Source organism: Microtus oregoni, unplaced genomic scaffold, assembly GCF_018167655.1.
Source record: "Microtus oregoni isolate MIOR12 unplaced genomic scaffold, Mior012 000018F_ref0000195, whole genome shotgun sequence".
Taxonomy (NCBI): domain Eukaryota; kingdom Metazoa; phylum Chordata; class Mammalia; order Rodentia; family Cricetidae; genus Microtus; species Microtus oregoni.
Window position 1 is genome coordinate 40,478,333 of NW_024543077.1, and position 25,508 is coordinate 40,503,840.

At 41.0% G+C, this 25,508-nt stretch overlaps 1 protein-coding gene and 4 non-coding genes across 6 annotated transcripts; all 5 read left to right on the forward strand.

Moving 5' to 3' along the window:
- The first annotated feature begins 1,047 nt into the window (after window positions 1-1,047).
- On the forward strand, window positions 1,048-24,750 carry LOC121458605 (nucleolar protein 58). 2 transcript variants are annotated; one of them, XM_041667918.1, is made up of 15 exons: window positions 1,048-1,298; window positions 6,389-6,465; window positions 8,364-8,416; window positions 10,920-11,041; window positions 12,387-12,523; window positions 14,039-14,103; window positions 15,115-15,249; window positions 16,530-16,675; window positions 17,551-17,677; window positions 18,739-18,902; window positions 19,163-19,297; window positions 19,589-19,650; window positions 21,424-21,557; window positions 23,686-23,852; window positions 24,491-24,750. In XM_041667918.1, exons 1-15 carry the CDS (start codon window positions 1,254-1,256, stop codon window positions 24,539-24,541), a joined length of 1,620 nt encoding a protein of 539 aa, XP_041523852.1. In that variant the 5' UTR covers window positions 1,048-1,253; the 3' UTR covers window positions 24,542-24,750. The 2 variants fall into 2 exon arrangements, with proteins under 2 accessions (XP_041523852.1, XP_041523853.1); XM_041667919.1 differs by lacking the exons at window positions 1,048-1,298; window positions 6,389-6,465 and adding an exon at window positions 8,597-8,705 and having other exon boundaries at window positions 8,371-8,416.
- Window positions 7,609-7,694, forward strand: LOC121459182. The gene has a single exon (XR_005975936.1). It is a non-coding gene; the product is annotated as a small nucleolar RNA SNORD70 (small nucleolar RNA).
- On the forward strand, window positions 8,493-8,577 carry LOC121459184. Its single transcript, XR_005975937.1, has one exon. It is a non-coding gene; the product is annotated as a small nucleolar RNA SNORD70 (small nucleolar RNA).
- On the forward strand, window positions 16,714-16,795 carry LOC121459188. Its single transcript, XR_005975941.1, has one exon. It is a non-coding gene; the product is annotated as a small nucleolar RNA SNORD11B (small nucleolar RNA).
- Window positions 17,747-17,830, forward strand: LOC121459187. Its single transcript, XR_005975940.1, has one exon. It is a non-coding gene; the product is annotated as a small nucleolar RNA SNORD11 (small nucleolar RNA).
- Window positions 24,751-25,508: the final 758 nt, after the last annotated feature.

Here is a 25,508-nt window from a genome sequence, read left to right on the forward strand (position 1 = left end):
ACCTGTCTAAATAAAATATTGAAAGAAAAAAAAAGCCTTGGTGTTGTTCTGGTGTTTTCTCTTCAAGGCAAGGTTTGAAAGAGAGTAAAGTTTAAAGGCAGTAAATACCAATTTTATTTTTTAGGTGTTTTGAGACAGTTCTCTCCACATAACCCTGGCTATTCTGGAATTCACTATATAGATCAAGTGGACCCGGGACACATTGATTTGCCAGCCTCAGTTTGTGGTTTTGAGTGCTGGGATTAAAGGTGTGCACCACCACACCAGGCCCTTTTGAAGTCTTGGACTGCATTTATATGCACAGTCTTGTTTGCTCGGACTTGGGACAAAACAAACAGCCAAGTCCTGGCCTTTTTAAATTCAGATGCCAGCAGCAGTCCAGTCAGCTCTGAAGTTTTCTTTTTTTTTGATTTTTTGAGACAGGGTTTTTCTGTGGAGCCCTGAATGTCGTGGAACTCACGCTGTACACCAGGTTGTCCTCGAACTCACTGAGATCCTCCTGCCTTCTAAATGCTGGGATTAAAGGCGTGCGCCACCACTCAGCTAACTCTGTATTTCTTTAAAATAAAATATGTCACTCATATGGCGGGGCGGGGCACAATGACGTGTAAATATATATAATGCATATATGTGTGTATACATTGTGTTTATAAACTATATTTTTTTAAAATTTATTTATACATACAATTTTATGCATACAATATTCTGTCTGTGTGCATGCCTGCAGGCCAGAAGAGGGCACCAGACCTCTTTACAGATGGTTGTGAGCCACCATGTGGTTTCTGGGAATTGAACTCAGGACCTTTGGAAGAACAGGCTATGCTCTTAACCACTGAGCCATCTCTCCAGCCCCCTATAAACTATATATTTAATTTACATAGAACTTACTTTCCTTCACTTAACCTCACAAACCTCAACACCAATTTATCAGTGCAGGGCCTCAGAAGTCTCGCGATATTCTGATGCCCTCTCCTCTCCCGACTTCGCCGGCGGGAAAGAGCCCGGAAGTTACCTCACGCTCTGCTGCGGCCGGAAGTGACGCCGCACCCCAGCATCCTTAGAGAAGGAGACGCGCACGCAGGCTGCTCCATGTGGAGAGGCGTGGGACGCTTCGGCGGCGTGGTCTAGCGGCCCCGAGGGAGGCCGGCGTGTGTGCGCTCCCGCTTCCGAGGCCTAGCGGGCCGTCGGTGGCCGAGAGGTTCGGGGTTTGCAGCGGCCTGAGAGCTCGCGGCTAGCCGCGCCCCGGCCTCACCATGTTGGTCCTGTTTGAAACGTCGGTTGGCTACGCCATCTTTAAGGTAGGTCCTGTGGAGGTGTTGCTCCGAAAGGCCTGTGCGGATGGGATAGACGGGGAGCGGGGTAAGGCTTAGAGAGAGGCCGACACGGCGAGCACGTCCGAATGTCTTTTAAGTTTCCTGGGCTCCGGAAGGGTGTGAAAAAGGGAAGCGGCCGGGTGTTGAGGTGAACACGTGGCTCGGCGGGCTTTAGGGTGATCCGCTCTGCTTCAGATGATTTGCTCAGTTTAAAAGATGAACAGGACCTCTGCAAGTGACAATAAAACATTCTTTTAATAAGGATATTCGCGGTAGTTACTAAATAGATACTAAGGCTTAGTACATGTTCAGCCCCCTCCCAATCACAGCTGCATCCCTAACAGTTCATTTCTTTCATTCATTCATTCATTCATTCATTGTGTAGCCTTGGTTGGCCCGGAAAACTCTATTTAAAATAGACTAACTAGATTAAAGCCCGAGCCCAAGATCAGGGGTCCTTCAGGCATGTTGGAAGCTTTTGACTGGTGACTTTGTGTGGCTTGACTTTTTAAAAGATTGCTGTGTGACAATAGCAGGAAGAGGAATGCTTGTGCTTTATTTAATGTAGACAACATAAATGTTAGGTCTCAAATCACAGGACAGATGGCTGAGGTGCATATTAACATGTCAGCCGACTAGCCGCCAATCCACCTGTTACAGGGTCCTCCTGGGCTGGACCCTTTACCCGGCGTCATCGATTACCGTATAACCCGGCCATTTTGGCTACGCTGGTGATCTTGATCTCGTGGCCGCTGGACTCTTCTGGATCCCTGGCTGTGCTTTCCCTTATATCCACAATAAACCTCACCTCCCAATAACTACGAGTGTCATATTCTTTTTGGGGGGGAGGGATTAAGTGAGTTTGCTTGGATTAAATTGTCAAGGAGAAATTTTGAATGTGGACAACAGGATTGAAGGAAGGTTTTTTTTTTTTTTAATGTAGGAAGGTTGGGGGCATGGTGCTCATGACTTTCAATTTGGGCTGTGTGAGGCTTGCCGATACGTTAGGTGATGTAATTGTGTAATCCGGGAGTTCATGGTTTCAAGCTTGAAGTTTAGAATACAGTCTCTGCACATACACATCTCCATGTGATTAAATAAACCTTACCCTGTAACAAGCCTGTAATTCCAGCACCACAGAGGCAAAGGGCCTCTGTGAGCTTGAGGCAAGCCTGGTCTTTTATAGCAAGTAGCAGGCCAGCCAAGGCTGCACAGTGATTCTGTCTCAAACTGGCTTTGTGGGAGCCTAGGCAGTTGGAATGCTCACCTTACGAGACCTGGATAGAGGTGGGCAGTCCTTGGGCTTCCCACAGGTCAGGGAACCCTGATTGCTCTTCGAGCAGATGAGGGGGGGGGGACTTGATCGGGGGAGGGGGAGGGAAATGGGAAGCGGTTGTGGGGACGAGGCAGAAATCCTTAATAAATAAATAAATTAAAAAAATAAAAAATAAAAAAAAAGGAAGAAAGAGAAAAACACGTCTAAAAGTTGTGTGGTTTTGTTTGTTGTCGTGGTAGGTTTTGTTTTGTTGTTTTGAGACAGGGTCTAATTATGTAGCCTTGGCTGGCCCAAAAAGCATTTTAAAGTTGCGTGTGTGGGGGAAAGGGGGGAAGAGTTTATCCCCAGCTCATGCATGTGAATCCCAGAAGAGGGCTTTAAAGTCCTTAGAACTGGAGCTTGAGGCCATTATGAGTTGTAGTGTGGGTCCCCAGTCCTGTGAGACTGTGTGTGTTTACGAGGACAGAGGACTGCTTTGTGGTGCGTTTCTCTTCTAGCTCAGAAGATGGGATCTGAGTATTGAGCTTAGATTGGCACTTGTTTGGGAGAACATTTGCGTACCCAGTGATTTGGGTTTTTTGGGATCACTGTTGCTTGTTTGTTATAAGATGGGGTGAGCTCACTATGTAGACCAGGCTGGCTTCATTCACCTGTGTACCCAGTGATTTGGGTTGTTTTTTGGGATCATTGTTGCTTGTTTGTTATAAGATGGGGTGAGCTCACTATGTAGACCAGGCTGGCTTCATTCACCTGTGTACCCAGTGATTTGGGTTGTTTTTTGGGATCACTGTTGCTTGTTTGTTATAAGGTGGGGTGAGCTCACTATGTAGACCAGGCTGGCTTCATTCACCTGTGTACCCAGTGATTTGGGTTGTTTTTTGGGATCATTGTTGCTTGTTTGTTATAAGGTGGGGTGAGCTCACTATGTAGACCAGGCTGGCTTCATTCACCTGTGTACCCAGTGATTTGGGTTGTTTTTTGGGATCATTGTTGCTTGTTTGTTATAAGATGGGGTGAGCTCACTATGTAGACCAGGCTGGCTTCGTTCACCTGTGTACCCAGTGATTTGGGTTGTTTTTTGGGATCATTGTTGCTTGTTTGTTATAAGATGGGGTGAGCTCACTATGTAGACCAGGCTGGCTTCATTCACCTGTGTACCCAGTGATTTGGGTTGTTTTTTGGGATCACTGTTGCTTGTTTGTTATAAGATGGGGTGAGCTCACTATGTAGACCAGGCTGGCTTCGTTCACCTGTGTACCCAGTGATTTGGGTTGTTTTTTGGGATCACTGTTGCTTGTTTGTTATAAGGTGGGGTGAGCTCACTGTGTAGACCAGGCTGGCTTCATTCACCTGTGTACCCAGTGATTTGGGTTGTTTTTTGGGATCACTGTTGCTTGTTTGTTATAAGGTGGGGTGAGCTCACTATGTAGACCAGGCTGGCTTCATTCACCTGTGTACCCAGTGATTTGGGTTGTTTTTTGGTATCACTGTTGCTTGTTTGTTATAAGGTGGGGTGAGCTCACTATGTAGACCAGGCTGGCTTCATTCACCTGTGTACCCAGTGATTTGGGTTGTTTTTTGGGATCACTGTTGCTTGTTTGTTATAAGGTGGGGTGAGCTCACTGTGTAGACCAGGCTGGCTTCGTTCACCTGTGTACCCAGTGATTTGGGTTTTTTGGGATCACTGTTGCTTGTTTGTTATAAGGTGGGGTGAGCTCACTGTGTAGACCAGGCTGGCTTCGTTCACCTGTGTCAGCTTTAACAGACTCATCTTGTGTTACCTCTGTCTTGCTCCATTACTGATGTATTTTGAAGTAAATCTGGGTAATTCATTTTTTTTTAAATATTTATTTACTATGTATACAATATTTTGTCTGTGTGTATGTCTGCAGGCCAGAAGAGGGCACCAGACCTCATTACAGATGGTTGTGAGCCACCATGTGGTTGCTGGGAATTGAACTCACAACCTTTGGAAGAGCAGGCAATGCTCTTAACCACTGAGCCATCCCTCCAGCCCCCTGGGTAATTCGTTTTATATACGTATTTCAGCATGTTCAGGCTGTAATATACAAAGAAGTGTTTTTTTATATTTATTATCTATTATGTATACCTTCATGTAGGCTTGCACACCAGAAGAGGATACCAGATCTCATTACAGATAGTTGTGAGCCACCATGTGGTTGCTGGGACCTCTGGAAGAACAGAGTTAACCTCTGAACCATCTCTCCAGCCCACAGAAGTGCTTTTAAACTGAAAAGCAAGATAACAATGCCAAAGATTTTTGTGGTAGCAATAACTATACACTATTTCTACTTAGAAATTGTTCCATTTTAGTTCAAACAATGAAACAAAATGGATTTTTGTGTGCAGATATTTCCAGTTTCCCTGTGTGAAAACCAGTGATTTAAACATGGGGGCGGCTGGGTATAATGGATAGTGCCCTAATGCACTTCAGAGGCTGTGACGGAATAGTCTGCGGTTCAAGGCCGTTTAATCTATACAACAAGCCCCATTCTCCAATGGGACTTTTTTTTTTTTTTGGATTTTTGAGACAGGGTTTCTCCGTAGCTTTTTGGTTCCTGTCCTGGAACTAGCTCTTGTAGAGCAGGCTGGCCTCGAACTCACAGAGATCTGCCTGCCTCTGCCTCCCGAGTGCTGGGATTAAAGACGTGAGCCACCACCGCCCGGCTCCAATGGGACTTTTAAAATAAAATTAGATAATTGTGAAACAAAGCTTTTTGTTCAGAAACAACAATATATGGTAGCACGATTGGGAATACAATAGCCAAAGTGTTTTTGCTTTCACAGTTTTTGTAAATTTTGGATAAATATGAATCACTACGCCTTTATTACATTTCCTTTGTTGCTTTACCTTTAGCTTTAACTATGACAGTGTGGGGCTGAAGAGATGCTGAGTGGCTGAGAGCACCTGTCCTTGCAGAGGCCCTAGGTTCCCAGAACCCACCTCTTCCAGCCGGTGCTACACATGTCTGCGTGCAGGCAAAACGGTCACATCCATGACGTAATCTTAAAGTTAAGAGGGTGGTGACAAAATACAGCAGTTCGGTTAATGCAGATGTTATCTTCCAAACAAATATTATCTTGTTTGTTTTTTGAGAACAGGGTTTTCTCAGTAGCTAGAGAGCCTGTCCTGGAACCCAAATTCAGAGCTCTGCCTGCCTCTGCCTCCCAAGTGCTGGGGTAAAAGGTGTGTGCTACCACGCTGGGCAAGAAATCTGTTCTTAACATGTATCAATACAAAAGAATGTTTAAGAGCTTAGGTTGAAAATAGAGTCCATACCAATGGAGGCAGAAAAGAAAAACATAGGAAATGTTCTCTAAGACTGTAACTAGGTTAACTATTAATTTGACCAAAACTTAGTCTGTAATAAGAAAACTAGCTCAACTCAATAAAAAGTAAAAGAAACATTTCTCTACTTGTGTGTGCTTTTTTTGTTTGTTTGTTTGGTTTGGTTTTTCGAGACAGGGCTTCTCTGTGGAACTAGCTCTTGTAGACCAGGCTGGTCTCGAACTCACAAAGATCTGCCTGCCTCTGCCTCCCGGGTGCTGGGATTAAAGGCGTGCCCCACCGCCCGGCTTGTTTTATTTTTCTCCGTAGCTTTGGGGCCTGTCCTGGAACTCGCTCTGTAGATCAGGCTGGCCTCAAACTCACAGAGATCCAACTGCCTCTGCCCTCTGAGTGCTGGAATTAAAGACAAGCGCCACCACCGCCCAGCTCTCTCTACTCATATTTTGCATGAGTGGTTGTAGCTTGAAGAATGTAACTGGTCTATTGCAGGTTCTGAATGAGAAGAAACTTCAAGAGGTCGACAGTTTGTGGAAAGAATTTGAAACTCCTGAAAAGGCCAATAAAATGTAAGTAATATTGAGTGTAAGGATTTAGGCATTTATACTAGTTTGTGGGTGTTTCTCCTTTGGGTGTTATTTTCAACTTTTTGGTTTTTAGAACACAGACTATCATAGCTAATTGGTGTTGTAGACTGCAGTGGACAGTGCCCCAAGATTGTTTTATGAGATGTTTGAAGGCACTAACATGAGTTAAGTGTAAATTTCTTTTATAAAAGCAGTAATTGTAGCTGCATCTTCCCATGACTTTATTTTTATTTATTTATTTATTTATTATGTATACAATATTCTGTCTGTGTGTATGCCTGAAGGCCAGAAGAGGGCACCGGACCTCATTACAGATGGTTGTGAGCCACCATGTGGTTGCTGGGAATTGAACTCAGGACCTCTGGAAGAGCAGGCAATGCTCTTAACCACTGAGCCATCTCTCCCGCCCCTTCCCATGACTTTAATTTCTAGCTCTAGGGTCTAATAAATCAGCTAGGTTGTAACTCCTTGAAAAGTATGCTGTGATTCCTCCGTGTCTTTTGGTAACTAATGGGTTGGGAGAGACAGTAGGCTTTTCCTCAAGGTAGAGCCAGGGTTGCTGTTTGACCATTTGTGAGTCACCTTGTAAAATAGCCCACTGGATGCATGTGGTCCTGAAAAGATGCTCGATGATCTTATTGGGGCTGGTGGATTTGGTGAACACATAGCTATGAATCATTCATCTGCTAGTGCTAATAAATACACGAAAGGCTAGAGTGATAAACCTAGACAAAGGGTAAACGAGTCATGTGGTGCTCCACCGACAATAGCGTTGAACAAATTGAGAGAGGTCCATGATACACTCAGGAAAGTCAACTTCAGAGTAATTGGCTTAATGTGATTCAGTTTATGTCTCTCTGGATCCTTGAACATTTAGACAAGTTCTGAGAGACTGGAGGCACTTCATAAAGGTAGAAACATAAAGGTTAGAACAGGGCCAGGGAAAGATAAACTCAGGACTTTGTTGTTAACATCTATGTGCTTTTAAGTGTACATTTGATGGACTGTACCAGCATTTACTTTCCCAGGTGAGAAAACTTCGTTTCAGCTAATAATACTGTTTTAAGCAGATAGAGACTAGTTTTTCCATTTTAGAGGGTATCTGCTTTGCTGGGTTAATCTTTATTCGTTGCTGTCAATGATGGATTCCTTTGGAACTGAGTCTAAGTGATTTAGCAAAAGTTCGTCACTACCACTGAGACAGCAGTGAATACATTTCTTTATACAAAAAACATTGACTGTAAACGCTGTAGCGATGTTGGAAAGCAAGGCTGACAATAGGTTTGCTTTTGTTTGTTTGTTTTTGGGAGGGGGGAAACAGGGTTTCTCTGTGTAGCTCTGGCTGTCCTGGAACTTACTCTGTAGACCATGCTGGCCTCAAATTCAGAGATCCACCTCCGCCTTCCGAACACTGGGATCCAAGGCATGGGTGGGTAATAGGCTATTTTTCACATGTGCTTGGTGTTTTATCTAGTTAATGGCTGGTGGTGCTGAGGATAGAGCTCTGGTCCTCATAAACACGAAAGTAAATTGTAGTCTTGGCTGCCCTGGAGCTTAATGTGTAGACCATGCTGGCCTTGAATTTACAGAGATCCCCTGCCTCTACTTCCCAAGTGCTGGGACTAAAGGCGTATACAACCTCACCCTGCTCTTTTATTTTTATGTATTTTAAAATAAGTTGAAACAAAGTTCAAGTAATAACCTGCACTGCCCTTGACTTTGATCCTTGTGTAACTGGAATTTCAGACAGGGCCACCACATCTAGCAAGTTTCTTTCAGTAGTATAAGCTATAGAAACATCCAGCTTCTCTTTTTCTGGCTATGTAACTTTTGCAGAATTAGTGTGTTCCAATAATGTATTTGTTCTCTTTCGATTCTAGAGTAAAGCTAAAACATTTTGAGAAATTTCAGGATACAGCAGAAGCATTAGCAGGTAAAGTAAGACTAGAAACTTTATTTTATTGTTTTAATTAAAAGGTTGTTTTCTTCAGTTGCCTGAGTTAATCTTACTCAATGTTGTCGATGATGCATCCTTATTGGGGTGAATTCAAGTGATCTGACCCATTTCGTCACTACCACTGAGACAACATTGAGGTAGCTTTTTTCACTGTAGGGCTGGTTTCCCCCATGTGATGAGAAGTGATTAGATTGATCTCCCTGTGGAAACCAGCAGCCTAATGCTGAAGCACAGTTCAGTAAAAGCTGTTCTACAAGGGACCAAGGTAACGTGGTCATGTACCGAGTCTAATGCTTGTGTAATTTAAGATGAAGTTGAGGATAGCCACCTGAAATAGAAAATGCAAAATCAATATTCAAAACTGAAGGGAAATAGTTACTTAAGTGTAGATAGGTACTGTGCACATGCAAACCACCAAGGGGCATGGATTTATATGTTTTTATTTACATGTGCTTTGTTTTAAAGGAGGGAGTGATTCATAGCCTATAACGCTGGCTTCATGATGGGACAGGCATGCTCTGGATCACTAATCAGTCCATTGTGTGATAACAAAGGGCTATAAGGAAGAATGGTTTAAAACTAGATAAGATTTTTGCTTGTTTTTAGGGGTTTCTGTGAATATCCCCAGCTGTCCTAGAACTCACAGATCTGCATGCCCCAGTCTCCTAGCACACAAAGCAAGTTTCTTTACCATTAATTGCTAATAAATTAACAGCCCTGTGAAGAGAGATTATCATTTATAAACAGTAGAACAGAAAATTTATAATAAACATTTTGGAAGTGAGAGAAATTAGTAAGCTATGTCAGGAATGCCATCATATAAACCTCTAAAATGTCTGGTCTGATAAAATGTTTTTTATCAAACAGATAAGTTTTTTCCCCAGGAGTTAGTCGTAGTCTCTCATAAGGCAGCTTATTTGTTCAGTGCCAGATAGGTGTTTGTAGCCCAAGATGGCCTTTGAATTTCTGGTCTTCTGCTTAAGTGCTGGAGACCAGACCCAGGAGTTGAAGCTTGTTAGACAAGCACTTTACCAACTGAGCAATATCCCAGGTCCTCTGAGGCAGTTGTGGGGACAGGCAGGTACCAATGCCATGATACACGAATGAAAACAAGAAGACACTTTTGTGATGTCACTTCTCTCCTTGCGCCTTTTGATGGACTCTAGGAATTTAATTTAGTTGTACAGGGTCGAATAGCAAACATTTACCTATTTTTTTTTTTGAAAATTTATTTATTATATTTAGATAGGTGATTTGTCTGCACACAATAAGGGGGCATCAGATCCCACAGGGTTACAGTTATAGAGGGTTGTAAGCTGCCTTGGTGGTTGCTGGGAATTAGACTCAGGACCCCTGGAAGAGCAGCCAGTGTGCTTAACCACTGAGTCATCTCTCCAGTCCCCTGAAGTTATTTTTTTTCTCTCCCATCCCCCAAGACAGGGTTTCTCTGTAGCCCTGACTACTGGAACTTGCTGTATAGACCACAAGAAATCTACCCAACTCTGCCACCTAGTGTTGGGATTAAAGGCATGCACCACCACACCCAGCTTTTGAAATTATTTCCTAAAATATTTGATGCATTTGATTTTTTAATTTCATTTTTAATGAAATTATAACTATTTTGTATATGATAACCTAGAATAGAATCTAGAGTTATTCTAGTGTAGAGATTTTACTCAGAAAAAAAAATTAAGAGAAAGGGTTATTGTGCTAGGTTAAAATTAAAATTGTGTGATATAGAATATTACAAACTAGAGATGAGCCAAAGACTCTTGCTGAGGACCTGGAGTTCAATTCCCAGCACTCAACATGGCAGGTGTTTGTGATCCCTGTAGCAGGGACGCTGATGCTGTCTTCTGGCCTCTAGAGGCACAAGGATACAAGTGGTGCACAGGAATACATGTAGACAAAAAAACCATATATATAAAACAACAAAAATTTAAACTAGGAATATGAAGTTCAACTTTTAATTTTAAAGTGTGTGTGTTTCTGAGGATCTGGCCCAAGGCTTTTCACATGCTAAGCAAATGCTCTATCCCCAACCCAAAAGACTAAAAAATTTAAGTAAGGAATGAATAAAAGGAAGAAGTCTCTTTATAAAAAAGTAGATGCTAGGAAAACAGTGTTGGAGGTAGATTGAAATAGCCAAGTATAATAGGACACTCCTAGCTCCCAGCAATGGAAGACTAAAGGAAAATCACAAGTTTAAGGGGAGCCAAAGCTATATCAGTGAGCTATAAAAAGTTTAATCCTAACAACCTTATTATTTATGTATGGAGGCAGGATCTCACTGTCCTGCCCATGAAGTACTGGGAGCGAAGGTGTGCACCACCATGGCGGGCAATTGTGAATGGTGTAATAAAACAAATACATGAATCCTTTATATTTCAGTCTTTTTAAAGGAAGTATTTGCTTTAAAATTTACATCAGAAGAACTTTTATTAGTTACAGCTTTTTCTCTCCTCCCCTCCCCAAAAAGCATTCACAGCTCTGATGGAGGGTAAAATCAATAAGCAGCTGAAGAAAGTTCTGAAGAAAATAGTAAAAGAAGCCCACGAACCTCTGGCTGTGGCTGACGCTAAACTAGGAGGGGTGATAAAGGTAAGGAAGGCTGGGCCGTCATGGTTCTCCATGCCTGTCAGACCTATGTGGTCTGATGTCACGTGTTCTCACAATCCCTGTGTCTTTTAGGCAGCATGAGAAGCTGAAGTAGAAGTTGCAGAAACAGCTGTTCCCTGTACATTGTAGAAAACAGATAACAAAAAAGGATAAAGAAGCTCTCGCCCTGATGCTCTAGTCTGTTAATATTTCAGGATAATCCTTACATAAACATTTTCCCATTCAGTACAGTCATTAAAGATGTGTTCACTGGAAGCTTTTAGAGAACCTGAAGTGAAGTATAGTTCGGGGAGCTGGTAGAAGACTTTACTTTTGATTAAAATGCTGTAGCATAGAAATACTTCCATACATAATTCTAAAGTTAGGAAAGGGGCTGGAGAGATGACTGGGTGGTGGAGAACACACACAGTAAGTACTCTGCAGAGGACCCAGCTTCAGAGTCATCACCTGTCAGTCCAGTTCCAGGGGATCTGACACCGTCTGGCCTCTGAAGGCACCTGCACTCACTGGTGCACAGAAACTCAAGTAGGTGCATACACACAGATCTTTTTTTAATCTTCAAATTTAAAAAAGTGGTTCACTCAGTCCAACAAGCAAGAAAAATTCTTGTCATATTTATTCATGTTTTACAGCTTTGAAACCATAGCCTAGCTAGAACAGTGTTTTGCTTTTGTGGTTATTGTTTCTTAATACTCCTTGAAGTTTTCATCAACTTTTTTTTTTCTCCTGGTAGAGATGAGGTTTCTCTCTGTAGCCCTGGTTGTCCTAGAATTAATTCTAGGCCAGTCTGGCGCCTTGAACTCAGATCTGCCAGCCTCTACCTCCTCCTGAGTGCTGGGATTAAAGTTGTGCTGCCGATCACCTCCTGGCCCTTGAACTTTTTTTTTTTGGTTTTTGTTACTTTCCTTTTTTAAAAAAATATATATGTCTTTGTTTGTTTTTATCGTATGAATATTTTGCCTTTATGTGTGTGTGTGCCTCGTCCCTGTGGAGGTCAGAAGAGAGCATCAGATCCTCTAGGACAGGAGTTACAGGCAGCTGTGAGCCACTGTGTGGATGTGGGGAATCAAGCTCAGGGCTTCTCCAAGAAGCCAGTGCTGTTACTCACTGACCATCTCTCCAGCCCTGTAAACACTGTTGTAATAGTTTGTGTTTCAGAATCCAGTGTGGAAGGAAGCTCATGCTTGTCATTCCAGGAGTCTGAGGCAGGATTGTTACTCTGAGCTTTAGGTCAGCCTGTGCTGCATTAATAAGTCACTATCTGAAAACCAACAAAGATGGACTTTCAGGAGAATTTCCTTTTCATCTAATATAAATGTTCTTGTAGGAAAAACTGAATCTCAGCTGTATCCACAGTCCTGTTGTTAATGAGCTTATGAGAGGAATTAGATCTCAAATGGATGGCTTGATTCCTGGGGTGGAACCACGGGAGATGGCAGCCATGTGTCTCGGGTTGGCTCACAGGTGAGACTTGACAGAAAAATTAGGAATACTCACTTTTATGCATACATTTAAATACTATTCTTTATTGTTTTGTTTTTTGTTTTTCAAGACAGGGTTTCTCTGTGTAGCCCAGGCTATCCACCTTCGGCCTCCGCAGTGGTAGATTAAAGGTGTGGGCCACCACACCCAGCTGTTGCCTGTATTTAAAATCGCATCAGATTTTCTTCTCCCCTTTAGTGTTGGGTTGCTTATTTCATGTCTTTTCTCTGCAGTGGTCTGAGAGAGAACTTTTTTGCTATGTGCAGTTGTATGTGATGTATGTCTTAAGGCCAGAAAATGTTGCCCTTTTCTGTTTTCCCTATTTCTTTGAGGTAGAGTCTTAGAACCTGGGGCACAGGTTTCCTGGGCTAGGTTCTAAATCAGTAGACTCCATCAGTCTTGTCTGAGAGCTGGGTTTCGGGCATGCATGGATTGCTCACTGGTATATGGGTGTTGGAATCTGACTCCACTGGTCACGATTATATAGCACGTGCACTATTGCTATGCTGTAATCATCAAAAGCAGTATTGTAGCAGCTGGATATTATGGGCCATGCCTTTAATCCTAGTCTCTGTAGGCAGCAGCAGGTAGATCTTGGAGTTCTGGAATGGCCTGGTCTGTAGAACAGGTTCCAGACTGCAAGAGTAACACAGAAACCCTGTTTCAGGGAAAGCGAAAAAGTTGTGAGCATATTATTTAAAAATAATTCAACACACCGTGTGGTGGTACATTTCTTTAATCCCAGCACTGGAGGCAGAGATAGACAGGTCTCTATTCGAGGCTAGTCTGCTCTACACAGCAAGTTTTAGGACAGGCTCCAAAGCTATAGAGAAACCCTGTCTCAAAAAACAAACAAAAATAGTTCAACACTTGAAAAGATTTCTTTTTGTGATTAAAAGTCAGAGATACTGGAAATGTCCTGTAATGTAAAGGAAACCCTACAATATGCAATTGCAAGGCTACAAACGTCATTAGTGGTGAGATCTGACACCTTCCACCTGCAGTTCCCGTAACATTGTTTTCAGGTGTTATATGTTATGCTGTTTCTTTTCTGGAGTGCTTTAAGTCAGGCTGTGTAGCCACACAGCCCTACAAGATCAATATAACTTGCTCTATCTTATTATTTCTTATTCTGCCCACCAGAATAAATCCATGTGGAAATACATATAGGCCTTAGGCGTCAGTTCTGTGGCAAGTTCAAGGCTAGCTCAGTTGCAAAGTATTTATCACACAGTCATAAGGATTTGAGTTCAGGCCCCCCGGGACTCAAATAAAAGTCCTGGGCTTGGCAGCATTAAAATCCCAGAGTATAGGGTTTTACACAGGCATTACACAGGAGCTCATTAGCCAGCCTGTCCTGCTATGCAAGTTCTAGTCCAGTGAGAGATCTGCACTTGCTACCCACTCACATGAACACACCAGTTGGGGAAGGTGGGAATGGGGTGCCTTAATTGAGGTCCTTTGTAAAATGCTGTTTATTTCTCTTCATCTCCCCAGCCTGTCTCGATACAGATTGAAATTCAGTGCTGATAAAGTAGACACAATGATTGTTCAGGCAATTTGTAAGTACATGGCAGAATCTGATCTGTTTAGTTCTGTTTTCTCTCAGCTGTTGTTAATAATTTTGTCTGTTAAAGATGAACTAGAACTTCAATGAGTAGATGACTGGGGAAGCAAAGTAGAAAAAGATAAACCTAGACTCATGTTAATATTACATACCAATTTCTTCATTTTAAGTGCTAAAACTGCCAAAAGTGTTCTGTTTTTCACCTGTCTTTTTTAGATGTTCATGAATTGAACAATTTTAAGAAACATGGAAGTAATAAAAAACTGCTTTGACTAACATTACTAAATGTGTATCAAGAATTAAAATCATGGGGGCTGGAGAGATGGCTCAGAGGTTAAGAGCATTGCCTGCTCTTCCAAAGGTCCTGAGTTCAATTCCCAGCAACCACATGGTGGCTCACAACCATCTGTACTGAGGTCTGGTGCCCTCTTCTGGCCTGCAGGCATACACACAGACAGAACATTGTATACATAATAACTAAATAAATATTTAAAAAAAAAAAGAATTAAAATCATGGGCTTAGTAGTCCCTTGGGTTGCCACACCTCTGTTCATAGCAGTATTATTTATACTAGCTGAAAAGGAAAATTTTTATCAATCAATAAAAAAACAAAACATAGATACAGGTGCATACACACCTATGATGTCATTTGGTCTTTAAAAGAAATAACATAATACATGCCACGGTGAGGAAAACTTCCTGTGAAAGAAGCCAAACAGTGTAGAAAGGTAGCTCCTGCAGAACCCACATGGTGGCTCACAACCATCTGCAATGATATCTGGTGCCCTCTTCTGGCCTGCAGGCATACATGCAGGCAGAATATTGTATACATAATAATAAATACTAAAAAAATTTTCAGTTTGTTGCATAATGAAACAAGCCTGGAAAAGGATGGTGTTAATGGTTGTATGGTGTGAATGTACTTAATGCCACTAAATGCTTGAAAATGCTTCAAGACAATTTGTTATCAGTCCCTCATTGCTTCTGTTTTTATTTCATGTTGCAGCCTTGTTAGATGACTTGGATAAAGAACTAAACAACTACATTATGCGGTGTCGGGAGTGGTATGGCTGGCACTTCCCCGAATTAGGGAAAATTATTTCAGATAATTTGACATACTGCAAGTGTTTACAGAAAGTTGGTAAGTCGGTTGTTTGCCCTTTATGTTGAAACTACATGAATATAGCTCAGTAGTAATGATAAATTGATGTAACTTAGAATTAGTTTTAAATTTTTCAAGTAAGTGACTTCTTTTAAATATCTTAACTTTCAAGTAACAAAGTCACTAGTTCCAAATGGTACCAACTGACCCAGATAACAAAGATTATTGTAGCTATAAATAATGCTTTCAGCTTTTATGGTATATTTTAAGATTGCAGCTTTGCGTTAAGTTAGGCCCTAAAAGTTGATTCCATGAGAAATCCAAGGCAAATGAAGTTAATTGCTGCATTGTTCTCTTTGAAGCAGGTTAAAAAACAGGCTGAGTGACAGTAGGATAGCAGTGTTAAGTCTTGAGTATCCTCAAGGTATATTCTAGAGACTTTGTGAGGTCCAGCTAAAGTTCATAGTTTCAGCCAGGTGTTGATGCTGACACCAGGCTGGCCTCTGGCCTACAGAGCAAGTTCCAGGACAGCCAAGCCTACACAAAGAAACCCTATTTTGAAACAATAAACATATATAGTTTCAAAATGTTGCATTCTTTGAATCCTCTTATGGTATCCTTAATTCTATTCTTGAGGGGTGGGGTGTTTTGAGATAGGCTGTCCTGGAACTTACTTGCCTTGTAAACAAGGCTGGCCTCGAACTCACAGATACACCCACCTCTGCCTAACAAATGCTAGGATTAAAGCCATTACCACTACTGCCTGACCCTTAATCCTATTCGTATCTGTCGCCTATTATGAAATATGTTTAGAAGATGCTTTGTCTTATTTTTGTTTTCAAAATAATTCTTGGGGTGTTTTGTTTTATGATTGCTTTGAGTCAGGATTGCTATGTGTGTCTTTGTCTTTGATACCTATCCTGGAACTTGCTCTGTAGTTCAGACTGGCCTTGAACTCACAGAGAGATCCACCTGCCTCTCCCTGATGGAATTGTTTGTTTTGAGTGAAGCATTGAGGTATTTTCTTTCTTTCTTTTTTTTTGTTTTTTTTTTTTTTTTTTTGGTTTTTTTTTTTTTGTTTTTTTTTGGTTTTTTTGTTTTTGAGCCTGTCCTGGATCTAGCTCTTGTAGACCAGGCTGGTCTCGAACTCACAGAGATCCGTCTGCCTCTGACTCCCGAGTGCTGGCATTGAAGTATTTTCTTTGTGTGACCTGTAACTTTGTGGACCAGGCTGTGCCACTATTTGCGTTATCTCCCTCCCCTCCTCCTCTTCGCTGTTTTTGAGAATGATTCTGCTTCATCTTCTATGCATTCCACAGGCGACAGGAAGAACTATGCATCTGCAACTCTCTCTGAATTTCTGTCAGAGGAGGTAGAAGCAGAGGTGAAAGCAGCTGCAGAGATATCTATGGGAACGGAGGTTTCCGAGGAAGATATTTGCAACATTCTGCATCTGTGTACCCAGGTGTGTTACACCCATAGGGGCTGTAGTTGAGTCTTTGCTGATGGCAATGATGATGTTTGCATTGTTGTTCACCTGACATTATATGAAGGTGTTCAGTCACTACCTCATCTGATGCCATGTTTTTGGGTGTGGGTATGCGATAATGACAACATGAAGTAATTTATATTATGTGTATTTTTTGTTTGGGTTCTGGTTTTACGAGACAGTCTCTGTTGCCCTGTCTGTCCTGAAACTCACTATGTAGACCAGGCTGGATTAGAACTCACAGATTTCTCTGTCCCCACCATCAGGGATTACCCAATTGTGGGATTAAAGGCATGCGCCAGCACACCTGGCCTGAGCATTATATTTGGAAAAGTGGTTTAACCTAGTTTAAGACTACCAAGATAGGGCTGGAGAGATGGCTCAGTGGTTAAGAGCATTGTCTGTTCTTCCAAAGGTCGTGAGTTCAATTCCCAGCAACCACATGGTGGCTCACAACCATCTGTAAAGAGGTCTGCTGCCCTCTTCTGGCCTGCAGACATGCACACAGACAGAATATTGTATGCATAATAAATAAATATTTAAAAAAAGACTACCAAGATAATACTGATAGGATTGCTTAATTCTAGATTTTTTTTTTGTAATTTTTCCTCAGACTTCCTGAGTGTTGGGATTATAAGCGTGAGCTTATTTTATTTTTAGAGGTGGTTCTTACCAAGCACCTAGGATTGATCTTACCCCCATGCTCTTGTAATCTTGCCCCAGCCATTGTAGTGTTGACTTAACTGTCAGTAAGTTACCTGTGCGTGTCTACTTGTATCTATTGCAATCTGATATTCTCAAAATGCATCATGCGCTCTTTACTCATAACCTTTGTGACTTGCTCATTTCAGGTGATTGAAATTTCTGAGTATAGAACTCAGCTGTATGAGTATCTGCAAAATCGCATGATGGCCATCGCACCCAATGTTACGGTCATGGTTGGGGAGTTGGTTGGAGCACGACTCATTGCTCATGCAGGTGACAGTGTTAATGTGACTTGTAACATGAGTGTAACACTGAGGATCAGTGAGTACAGACTGAGGATCATGGTTCAATGATGATTCCTGTTGCTTTGCCTGAGTTCTTTTTGAATAATGAGGGCATCTTCAGTCACTACCTCTTCTGAGACACTGTGGTCCTTAGTCACAAGGCTAAAGTGAGTTTGCTATCATATTTTAGCCATAAGTGTAGTCAGTTTTCAACATCTCAAAGAAAAATCATCACACCAAGATTTGAATACATTTTAAAAATTACAATATTAACTGGATACATTGCTATACTTCATCACAGATCTCTTTTAAGCTGGAATAATTCTTTCAGTGATATCAGACAAATACTCCAAGTTCCCTTTGCTGTAAAGTCATGATACATGACTGTTTCCGTTATCTTCATTCTGGTTCAGTCGGTAGGTAACCTTACCAGCAGCAAGAGATCATAGACTAAAATCTGAATTTGTACTTTAAGTATATTTCTAATATTTGAGCTTGTACCATTAGTGTCTTAGATATTTCTAAAACTTAAATGCAACAAATCCAACCAGGTATGTTAGTCTATATCAAGATTTTTTTTTATTTCTAAATTATTTAATTTTATGCATTGGTGTGAAGGTGTCAGGTCCTCTGGAATTGGAGTTACAGACAGTTGTGAGCTGCCATGTGGGTGGTGGGAATTGAATCTGGGTCCTTTGGAAGAACAGCTAATGAGTGCTCTCAACCACTGAGCCATCTCTCCAGCCCTAGAAATGTTAATTCATCTCTACAGCAAGGGTAACAGTGGCTCTGTACCGTTGATATGACTTGATGTATCTATAGCAATAGCATACTTTGTTTTCAGAGTCTTAGATGATGATTAAATTGCTAATGTTTACTTCGCTCATACTCACATGGTAATGCAATTTGAATTCTCTAGCTCATAGCTTTCCTTACAGTAGGAATGAAAACATTTAGGGTTTTGAGGGAATTCAATATACTAATAGAGAATCTTTATATACCTGAAAGTACATTTTTAAAGTTTTTTTCATTAATTAATTTATTTTGTAGGTTCTCTTTTGAATTTGGCCAAGCATGCAGCTTCTACGGTTCAGATTCTTGGCGCAGAAAAGGCACTTTTCAGGGCACTCAAATCTAGACGAGACACCCCTAAATATGGGCTCATTTATCATGCTTCTCTTGTAGGACAGACAAGTCCCAAACATAAAGGAAAGGTGAGTTAAGTGTGTTTTGTTTTGGTTTTTTTTAGTTGTTAGAGGGCTTTATTTGTGAGCTGCTATGTCTATGTTGAACTGTACCCAAGTTTTCAGTAAGACCAGCAAATGCTGTTAATATCTGAGCCATCTTTTTGTTTGTTACTTTTTTATTTTTCAAGACAAGGTTTCTTTTTTTTTTAAGAATTTTTTAAAAAAATTGAGGATTTATAATCTCCTTGGAAATAAGCATTGCTGTCTGGTTTATGTTTTGTTAATAGATTTCTCGAATGTTGGCAGCCAAAACTGTTTTGGCTATCCGATACGATGCATTTGGTGAAGATTCCAGTTCTGCAATGGGAGTTGAGAACAGAGCCAAATTAGAGGCCAGACTGAGAATTTTGGAGGACAGAGGGGTAAGAACCACACCCTGTCTGTGGCAAATGTTAGCTTACCAAAAGTTAATAAATTAGTCTCATGAACACAAATCGCTTGGAAACATAGCTTTTTTCCATGTTTCTTGTTATGCTTATATTATTTTCTGCTGTTGATTTATCTTTACATTAGCCAAGAAAGTGTGTTAAACAATGTTTTCCGTTTGAATGTGTTTTACTCAATAGCAAAGAATTTATCACATACTACTGTATGCTATCCAATGGAGGATATATTGTAGATTTTGACTTAGTAATTTTTATTTTTCTCCTTAGATAAGAAAAATAAGTGGAACAGGAAAGGCATTAGCAAAAGCAGAAAAGTACGAACACAAAAGGTAAAGTATATAGAATGAAGAGTCGCTTGTTTAAATATTTTTTATTGTAAATTCAGTGTGGAATAAGGGGCTAGAGAGATAGATGAGCAGCTAAGAGTGTTCATTGAGGTCATCTTGGAGAAGACCCACGTGGTGGCTCACAATTAGGTACCCTTGTACATATACATACATACAGCAAAACACTCATGTGCAGAACATAAATCATTCTTAAAACTGATGGGATTGAAGTAATGCCTCAGTAGTTCAGAACTCTTACTGCTCTTGCAGAGGACCTGGGTTTGAGTCCCAGGACCCACATGGCAGCTCTCAGCTGTCAGGACACGCACACAGAAAAACGAGGTTTTTTTGTGGTTTGGTTTTTGTGTGTGTGTGTTGTTGTTTTTTTTTTTTTTTTTTTTTTTTTTTTACAATAATGTCATTTATATAGTGTATCCATATTTTAACAGTTTGCAGTTGTGGTATCACTTAAGTCAAATTGGCAGGTAGATAGGTAGATCTTTTGTGTTTGTTAATAATACTTAAAAAATTCTGTGAGCAATTTTCAGGAACGTGTTAACTACAGCCACCACCATGCTGTCTATATACGTCTTTTATGTGCATAATTTTTCCTTGCCATTTAGTTTTTCACACTTTCAGCTTTTTATGTATTTGGGGATGCGTTGTATGTGGGTGCACAAGCCACGGCACTCATGTGGAGGTCAGAGGACAACTTCAGGAGTTGGCTCTCCTTCTACCCTGTGAGTTCCGGCAATTATCAAATGCTTTTCCTCATCGAGCCCTCTGGCTGGTCCTTCATAAGCATGCATTCACTCACTTGACCTACTTTGTAGTTCATAGTCCTATAGAAGCATGGAGACCTTACTTGCATGTAGAGGGACGCTTTGGTTATTTGATGCTAGGCCAGGTGGAATGCTTGTGAATTTCAGTGATTGGGATGGAGTTGTGATCGTGAGTATCAAGGTCCTCAGTAAACCACTTGGGAAATGGGTGCAGTGTGGCTAGAGATGATGTTCATTCTTGCCTAGAAAGCAAGTTTGAGGCCAGTCTAACCTACACACTCTTTTAGAAAGCAAAAAAGAAATAAATTATGAGTTCTTGCTATATAAATCATAGCTTTTGGAATTCAAAATTGTTCTCCTTAGTATCACAGCTTCTTGGGTTATGATCTCTAGTTAGGTATGTGTGGATCTTAATGGCAGCATAGATTAGAAGGGGACCGAGCAATATTTAATAGCATTGATAGTAAGCATATAGACTCCATGATTTGGTTGACTTGTGGCTCTCTGTTATTAAATGGTATTTACAGCTTATAAGTTGAGCAGCCATTCATCTACAGCCCTGCTGGACAGAACTCTGCTCAGTTCGTTCAGATTCCTGTATACCACAGCTATGAGATTTAATTCACGTCATAGGGGATCGGTGTGTTCTTTGTTACTGTACAATTTTTCAGCTTGTGGTGAAGATTTGTCTTAAATGGGATTGTGTAAAATCTTGCAATCAGTGCGGTTTTACTTTGTAGTTAATTGGAAAGTGATTTCACTTCATTGTTTCCCTTTTAATGCTGTTGTATTTCTATATAATAGAATTTAAAATCTAAATCAGAATTTGACTCACTTTGAGTGTGGTTGACTTATTTAAACTACCTTAAAACCGCTAGAATGAAACCATTGTGTGCTTTTGTCTTATCCAACAGTATTTGCTTTTTTTTTTTTTAAATTATTTCAGTTACAGGTATTTGTAAAGATTTTCCACAATTTATCTGGTTTTTTTCAGTGAAGTGAAGACATATGATCCCTCTGGTGACTCCACACTTCCAACTTGTTCTAAAAAACGAAAAATAGAAGAGGTAGATAAAGAGGATGAAATTACTGAAAAGAAAGCAAAAAAAGCCAAGATTAAAATTAAAGGTTAGTTGGAATTTATTTGTTTGTTTGTTTGTTTGTTTTTTCAAGACAGGGTTTCTCTGTGGCTTTGGAGCCTGTCCTGGAACTAGCTCTGTAGACCAGGCTGGTCTCGAACTCACAGAGATCCGCCTGCCTCTGCCTCCCGAAGTTGGAATTTTTTAAAAAAGCATTTCGTTTTTATTTATTCTGTTGGGATGGGGGTGGCATGGAAGAGTACTCAGAAGTCTGAGGACGCCGTGTATGACTGGATCCAGAAATCAGACACAGGTCCACAGCCTTCCCCACAAATGCATTCACCCAATGAGCCATCTGTTTTGTTTTGTTTTGTTTTGTTTTTCGAGACAGGGTTTCTCTGTGGCTTTGGAGCCTGTTCTTGAACTAGCTCTGTAGACCAGGCTGGTCTCAGAGATCCGCCTGCCTCTGCCTCCCGAGTGTTGGGATTAAAGGTGTGCGCCAGCCACCATCACCCGGCCCCAATGAGCCATCTTGCAGGCCCTCGCTGGAATTTTTAATTTTTAAAGATTCATGGACGGAGGGCGGAGGACCTTGGACTTGGACTTACCACAGGGCAGGGAACCCTGACTGCTCTTTGGACTGGAGGGGGGGGGGAGGCTGGGAGGAGGCGGAAACTTTTTTTTTTTCTCAATAAAAAATTATAAAAAAGATTCTTCAATAAGGATCTTTAAAAACTACAGACTAAGTATGAGAGAAATGTCTACCATTGCATTCAGTGAAAACTGATAGTGTTTTAATATGCCATTCTGTTCTTTGACAAGTTAGGCTGTTGTTAAATTAAATTTTGGTGTCTTTTTTAAAGATTTATTTATTATATATACCACATTCTGCATCCATGTTTACCCACACACCAGAAGAGGGCGCCAGATCTCTCGTTACAGATGGTTGTGAGCCACCATGCGGTTACTGGGAATTGAACTCAGGACTTCTGAAAGAGCAGCCAGTGCTCTTAACCACTGAGCAATCTCTCCAGCCCGATTTTGGTGTCTTTACCAATGTGTAGAACTCAGGATTTTACTAAATGTACAAAAACCTTATCTAATGTGAAATATTTGTAGTTAGGTGGCTTCTAAGTTGGTTCCCCTGCGTTTTAGTTGCATGACTAAAAAGAGATGTACGTTGGTGCAGCTTCATTGTTTGGTTTATGAATAGACCCGAGGAATACCATATTGCAGCCTGCTGTTCATTATCAGAGTATCTCAAGGATACCAGTCAACTTGAGAATAAGCAAGCGCCCCGATCCTGCATCCCTGCTGGTATGCTCAGTAAAACAGTGTTAACAGATGTAGAGAATTGATAGAAAAATTATAACAGACTTATTTAACTTGTGTTTCTATTACTGAAAGATTAGAAAAACAAGCAAAGGCAAAGTCTTATTTCTAGTATTTGAAAGCCCGGTCCAGAGTGGTTTCCTTGATTAGCAATTGTGTTGAGCCATTGGCTTTCATGCACCTGCCTGTCATGTACGCATACGCGATTCACAAAATTCTCACTTTTCGCCATCGCTGCCCCTTGTGTTGAATTTATTAGTCTGTTTAGTGTATTTACTCACCTCTCACTGAAGGTTCACCAGGCTGGGTCTCTGTGTTGTGGATTTGTGCCTGTGTCTCTAGAGATCAGAGGGTAAGCACTGAGTGTGTTCTGTCTTAGTTTGTTCCTCTGTCTAGATTGATTGACCCACAGGTTACAGGAACACTCCGTCTGCTTGTCCCCCTCTCTGGGGTTACAGACTTGCAACAAGCACTCTGCCTGACTTCTTGGTGCTGGAGCAGAGCCAAGCTCAGGTCCTTATGCTTGTGCAGTGAGCCATTTTGTGCCTTCAGGATCAAAGCGTTAAGTCCAAACTTTCTGAAGTAGCGACAGCTACAACAGCTCTCGCTTCTTAACCTTTTCTAATGTAATTGACGCTTCCAGGCCATCACGCTACGTAACTGATTACGCCATTCATGAAAAAATTACTTCTGAGCTTGGTCTAGATTATTTATGGTTAATAGTGTTAGACGATAAAATGATCATAATAATAAACACTGGAGAGTTGACCATAATGAAAGGAAGAAAAGTATTGTAGGGTTTGAGGGAAGTAAGTCTAATTCAATTCTAATTCTTCCTATACCAGCTGAAGTAGAAGAGGAGGAGGTGGAGGAGGAGGCAGCAGCGGAGGAGGAGGAAGAAGAGGTAGAGGAGGAGCCATCTGTAAAGAAGAAGAAGAAGAAGGATAAGAAGAAACACATCAAGGAGGAGCCACTTTCTGAGGAAGAGCCGTGCACCAGCACAGCAGTTCTTGTATGCGATCCTGGTTGTTGTTCTTTATCTCTTGAGTTTATTACAGGACATTAATAATAGGAATTGTTTGTATTCCAGGTCAGAAATGACCAGGTGTTTGTTAATAGGGAAAATGTAATAGAAAAGTGAAATTGTTTATTTTTTGTTTTGTTTTGTTATAGAGGCCTTTTCTCATTTAGTTTTTGTTGTTGATGGATTTTTTGATTTTTTTTTTTTTCCATGAAAAGAATTTACTGGAAGGAATGTGGAGTTTTGTTTTTTGCTGTACTGAGGATTTTTGTTTGTTTGTTTGTTTGTTTTTTTTTCAAGACAAGGTTTCTCTGTGGCTTTGGAGCCTGTCCTGGAACTAGCTCTTGTAGACCAGGCTGGTCTTGAACTCACAGAGATCCGCCTGCCTCTGCCTCCCAAGTGCTGGGATTAAAGGTGTGGGCCACCACCGCCCAGCTTGTACTGAGGATTGAGCCGAAGGCTTTGTGCATGCAGAGTGCTGTGTCACTCCACCACACCCCAGGCTTCCCTGGAGTTGCAGGTTTAGATTTTATTACAAAGTTTGTTTTCTGGGAGTAGTTACTACACTTTATAAGGATAAGTTATTATATTAACACTATTTCAAAAGCATTTTTGTTGCTTATTTTCAGAGTCCAGAGAAAAAGAAGAAAAAGAAAAAAAAGAAAGAAGCTGAGGACTAATGGAAAGGAACCCAACAACATTAGTTGTCACCTGAACACATCATGCTTGAGACTGGGTTGGGGCGTATAGATGCCGTGTAAAATAATGAAGGGAGATTAAATCCAATAATGATTATCTGTAGCTTCTCAAACCTTTTTTGTGTCTTGTCAACAACTGTTAACCTTAGAGTCTTTGATACAGAAATAAAAATATTTTCTTTGTATTATAAGGAGTTCTGTGGTCTCTTTATGTTCTAGGTAGAACATTTCTAGCCCTTTCTATCTTTGTCTTAGCATTAATTGAATTTTGATTGTTTTTTTTTTAATATTTATTTATTTAGTAGACAGTGTTAGTTTCCATGTCTGCCACAGGCCAGAAGAGGGCACCAGATCTCATTACAGATGGTTGTGAGCCACCGTGTGGTTGCCGGGAATTGAACTCAGGACCTCTGGAAGAACAGTCAGTGTTCTTACCCTCTGAGCCATCTCTCCAGCCTTTGATTGTTATTGTTAAAAAGTGATTTGTCGGCCGAGCGGTGGTGGCGCAGGCCTTTAAACCCAGCACTTGGGAGGCAGAGGCAGGCGGATCTCTATGAGTTCGAGACCAGCCTGGTCTACAAGAGCTAGTTCCAGGACAGGCTCCAAAACCACAGAGAAACCTTGTCTCGAAAAACCAAAAAAAAAAAAATAATAATTTGTCAATGATTGGAAATTCCAAAATTGGAAATAGCTTTTTTTTTTAAGGTGCTTATTAGATACATCGATTTAAGGTCTTGTGTGTTTTGTCTTGTTTTCTCGGGTTTTAAAACTGAGTGAAGAAAACGTTACCTACTTCAGTAAGAGAATGGTTGTGTTTACATCAGTCACTATTTAATGTGTGGTTTCTGAGACAAGGTCTCATGCCTAGACTCACTGTGTAGCCAAGAATGACTGAGCCCCTCAAAATAATTTCCTTTAGGTATGGTAGTAAATGCCTATAGCACCAGCA

What these genes read in the sequence shown, in the direction of transcription:
- LOC121458605 (XM_041667918.1), top strand. Translation starts at nt 1,254, where the DNA reads ATGTTGGTCCTGTTTGAAACGTCGGTTGGCTACGCCATCTTTAAG. An exon ending in TGTCTCGGGTTGGCTCACAG is followed by an intron (nt 12,524 to 14,038) that starts GTGAGACTTGAC and finishes TCATCTCCCCAG; the next exon opens with CCTGTCTCGATACAGATTGA. An exon ending in GAATTTTGGAGGACAGAGGG is followed by an intron (nt 19,298 to 19,588) that starts GTAAGAACCACA and finishes TTTTCTCCTTAG; the next exon opens with ATAAGAAAAATAAGTGGAAC.